Source organism: Monopterus albus, unplaced genomic scaffold (assembly GCF_001952655.1).
Source record: "Monopterus albus unplaced genomic scaffold, M_albus_1.0 scaffold54.1, whole genome shotgun sequence".
Taxonomy (NCBI): Eukaryota; Metazoa; Chordata; class Actinopteri; order Synbranchiformes; family Synbranchidae; genus Monopterus; species Monopterus albus.
The window spans coordinates 2,200,467-2,205,127 of record NW_018127934.1 but is presented as its reverse complement, the minus strand read 5'-3'; the positions used below and the strand labels follow the sequence as shown (position 1 = coordinate 2,205,127).

The window sequence follows — 4,661 nt, the reverse complement described above, 5'->3', positions numbered from 1 at the left end:
CCCCCCAAAAAAACCAGCCATAACCAAGTCTTACATTATTTCGCCTCATCGGCAGCTTCGAACATTGCCAGCGTTGTCTGCGAACAAGCGCAACGGGCTCTCTGGCACATTAATCTAACCAACTCACTGTTTGTTAGTCTAATGTGCCCGCTAGCAAAAACAGCTAATTAATGATAGCATTGTTAGCTAATCTGCTTTGCCGTAACTCCTAATCGCACTCAGAGGACAACACAAAACCCGTTGAACCGTTCGTTAACACTGCAGCGTTACCTTGGTTCCATTGGGGAATGTCGATAGCTCTCCTTTCCCAGGACTGACCAATTTCTTTCTTATTCCTTCTTCGAGAAGCTTACGTGCCTCTTCCTCCATCATTCACCGAGCCTCTGTTCACGACATATGGCGATGTTTACCGAAGCCAAGCCATTTCGTCATGCGTATTGACAGTCGTGCGTCACTTCTAGCCTCAGCGCGCCCTCTACGTCTGACTCCTTCTTCATTACCATAAAACTGAAACAAAATAAAACTTTTAACTGTCTATCATAATAACTCATGAAAATGTGCATAATGCGTTAAATCCTAATTTCTGAAAATGTGCTGTTTGCTCATGGCGTTTAACTTTTATCACACAGCAAACATAACATCGTGTTTTACATCACCATTTTGCAATGTTACTCAAGTACCGTACTTATGAACAACTTTTAGGCTCATGTACTTAACTTAAGATGTCTTAATCTAATGCAACTTTACTACATTTCGAGATGTCACTCATTCACGGCCATATGCACCCATACTGTGTGTGTGTATACATGCATTTATTGTTTGTGTATGACAACATATAAATGACAATGACATAACAGTGAACAGTATACAGTAACTATCAAGTCACAATATATTATGTCAATAAAATATTTTCATATAATATTTTTTTTTTTATTCACAAGCTTAGGAGGTAACTAAATAGATAACCAGCAGATGGCAATATACAATATGGTGAATATGGTAGGTGAATGTTTTTGTGGCTGGCTGGAAGGCACAAATTTGAACTATCTGGTGGACATTGGTCTGGTTTTAGTCTCTTTTGTAAACTTTAAAGCTGGCCACCACCGGCAGTCCTAAGTAAATATGCTACAATCACAAAACAAGTCAAAGCACAGAACACAAGCATGGCTCCTGTAACCTTATGTTTTGTAAATTAAAATCCAAATTCAGATCCAAGACAATAAAAATTAAGTAAAATGTTTTGACAACAAACTGCACAAGAAGAACGATCCATTCTAAGGTGTACATTAAATAAATGTAGTTCAATACATGGGAGCCACAATCTCTGTACTGAGCATTTTCCTTATTTACCCACACCTGAGCAAGGCATACTGGGAAACTTACTCAATGATAAAATATACAAAAGTTTATTGCAATTTCACAGTCATTATTCACACAACATAGAAAACACAGGCATGACCAGTCTCCTTCTTTCTCATGTCCACATACAGCAATGTCAGTTCAGGTAGTGGAAACACAGTCTAGGCACTGAGTGGTTGAATTAGTAGTGGTCATTACAATGACAAGAAAAAAAACAACCATCTGTCAATAAGCTTTTGTTACAAGTGACAAAATACAATTCATTTTAAGACAGCAAAAAAAGAAATGCAGTGAAGATCTAGTGTCTCATAAGATGCTATTTTTCAAAATAAGGTAGGTAGAACAGCTTGAAGCCTCTCCTTCCATGGACAGCACAGCAGATGTATATCACATGGTACACTGGAGGACATACAGGGAATGATATTTTTATTGCCAACAAAACAACATATGCATTTACTGGTACAGAGAGGAGGCACAGAAAAGAAAAATAAGAGGCATGGAAAAGCTTTAGCAACTAAATTGATAAATTTACCTCCAGGGATGAAGAGAAGAAATCCAGGTACAAAGAAAATAGCACTTGAAACATCTGTAAGGACAGTTTCATTAGTTACAACCCACAGCAAAGACACAGTCCCCAATAATAATCAATGTAACTGCACCTTAAAGGGATAGTTCTATATTTTAGAAAACATGTTTGTTGTTTTTCTTGGTGGGAGTTAGATGAGATGATCGATACAGTTGTCAAGGCTGAGCAGCACTGCCAGATGACTCCGGAAAGTTACCGTGCACCACCCACAACCCACATAAACACACAAGGTTATTTCCCAAAACGTCAAACAATGTACTGATTGTCAAGTTGTACAGATGCCAAAAGTAAACGGGATCCCAATTTTAATGCTTTCATTTAGCATGACATAAAATTGGGGTCCCATTTACTTTACTTTTACTTACGTAAAAGCACTTAAGATAACACTTAAAACCTAAACTGACAATTTAATGTTCAAATTTTGAAAATACATTTTTTTTGTAATTTCTGCAAAATGTTCTTACAGACATACTGTATCTATGCAGAAATGTAATTCCCACCTTTTATCTTTTTATTAAAACATTGCAGTTAATTGTAGTACTACAATGGCTAGCTTCAAATTTAGCTGCAAAGCAGCTACCAGACTTATACACTGCTACCCTATGTGTGTGATAACACTCCAGATGCTTGAGAAAGCAGTTTCTAAAAGAAGAAAATTCACTTTATTTTCATCTTTTGCCATCTTCTGGATGATTAAAAGTCTAGACCCTCATGTATAACCTAAACCTTACAGGCCCACATGTCCTGCATGTTTTTGCTGTTTGCAGTTCTTCACACCAGTTGTAACAGCAGACCTAGAAGATGTCCGGGACAGACTGGTCTTAAACACCACATTGGACAACACTGTCCTGTATCATCGAAAAGGACTTTGACCTTGATAAACTGGTGCTTCTTCACCACCAACCCAGCCGAGTGTGTGTAATGGTATCACAGGGTCCAAAACCAAAAGAAGTGCCAAGCTATATTTGTGGGCTGCCAGGATACACATTCATACTCCAGGAAAAATGTACTATTATGAATTATACCATTTAAATTCAAAGAGAGGCCAAGACATAATTGTAATTTGTTTAAATACAGAGATGCTTTGTAACTTTTTTTTTTACCCAATGAATTAATTTGTTTTGTGAGTTAGTAATTTGTTATGTTTTGTTTATGGTTTAGTAATTACACTAATTTGTAGGAAAAAAATTGTTTCTATTCTGTGTTTGTATGAGCTTGTGCAGTAATTTACTGTGCTTTTAACTACTTTTCAAGCAAAACCTGGCTTTTAAATTATCCAGTACACTCATTAAGCATCATAAGCTTATTAATAATATCAAAAATCTTTGTAGTCTTGCAGTAATTTTTTTTGTCTTTTCTCTGGACTAACAAACTCATTGTGTCATTTCTGGACACAGGAATCAAAAACAAGTGTACCCTAATGGTTTCTCTTCCTTACCTGCATTTGGATTCAGCTGTATGACAACACCCGTAAAAATAAGAGCTAAACAGAAACAATACACAAGTGTATTAGTGAAGCAGAAAGACATTCCAAACAAATATAACATGTAAGCAGTGCATTTTTCATTAACTCTGGTATTCTGGCAAAAACCTATAATAAACACTGGAGGACAAAGTTCAGTATGTGAACTGCGTCACCCACTGACACAAGACTGAACAAACTACCTGGTGTGAAACAACTAAACTATCCAAAGCAGTAGGTTTATGTTACAATAATGGAGCTGTTAAAGTGCTTTTTAATCAAATGAAAAGGTTTTGGTGCTTTTTAAAATATTCATTTTTGATTATAGTCATTCAGTTGTAATGTGTTATGTGTTCCATCCAAGTGAAAAGCTGAATCAATTTAAATTCCTAAATGATCTACATTTTATGCAATTGATGCAAAGTAATGTAAAGGGTGAGAGCCATTATGGCTACACATTTTTATTGTGACAAGAAAAACATCTAAGAAAACATGAAAAAGCAGGTGTAGAACACTATCAATATAATTAGTTCTTTAAGTATTAGAACCACATTATAATATTCTGGTTAGATATTTTAGATTTAATGAGTGAGAAACACCTACTCACCAACTCCAGTTATGAGGAGAAGGAATGAGGCAAGAACGACTCTTCTGTTTTTCTTCACCAAGGGGTGGGAAACACACCTAAGAAACACATTTTTAAAAGTGACTGTTTGGTGTTGTTTCTCTGTGACTGTGTGTGTGTAGTTGTTCGAACATACCCGCAGCAGTGTGCAGAAAGCTGTGTGACAGAACTCAAGGTGCTGAAGGACCACTGGGAGCTGCAGTAAGACAGAGTTGCAGGGTCACTGTGGAGAGAGCAGACGCTGGCTTCATGCTCAAAGAATATTGATTGATTGATTTTATTCTTTCAAGCATGTAAAGACAGTCGATATGTCAACACACATAATTTCACACATATCCACAAATGCTAATCCATTATCAATGTGCTTATACCTAGTACATGCTTGAACGGAGTAGGAAGAAGTTAGACTTATCTAGTCCTACCCCATGACATCATCTTACCATCATTGGTTTGCAAGCAGTATCTCTACATAGATAATTTTGTTCTACACCACGCTAGTGATATACTAAAAAATATTACAGACTGTTAACATTCTTACATAATTACATACTCTGATAATTATCTTTTACATCACACAAGTAGAAATATTACATAGTGTTAACATTCTTACACCACACCAACAATGTTAC

The 4,661-nt window shown here is 36.4% G+C and overlaps 2 protein-coding genes across 2 annotated transcripts in view; both read right to left on the bottom strand.

The window, feature by feature from the left end:
• The window catches only part of aip (aryl hydrocarbon receptor interacting protein), a 7,188-nt gene extending 6,748 nt beyond the window's left edge, over positions 1–440 (bottom strand). The window contains exon 1 of the mRNA XM_020602125.1: positions 271–440. Within this exon, the coding sequence (XP_020457781.1) occupies positions 271–372 (102 nt within the window). The 5' untranslated portion in view covers positions 373–440. The remainder of the gene's footprint in view (positions 1–270) is intronic.
• A 363-nt stretch (positions 441–803) lies between these two features.
• tmem134 (transmembrane protein 134) overlaps positions 804–4,661 on the bottom strand; it is a 7,349-nt gene continuing 3,491 nt past the window's right edge. Inside the window, exons 4-8 of the mRNA XM_020602124.1 lie at positions 4,169–4,255; positions 4,015–4,091; positions 3,384–3,428; positions 1,892–1,945; positions 804–1,758 (exon numbers count right to left, since the gene is read on the bottom strand). Coding sequence (XP_020457780.1) covers positions 1,676–1,758; positions 1,892–1,945; positions 3,384–3,428; positions 4,015–4,091; positions 4,169–4,255 — 346 coding nt within the window. The 3' untranslated portion in view covers positions 804–1,675. The remainder of the gene's footprint in view (positions 1,759–1,891; positions 1,946–3,383; positions 3,429–4,014; positions 4,092–4,168; positions 4,256–4,661) is intronic.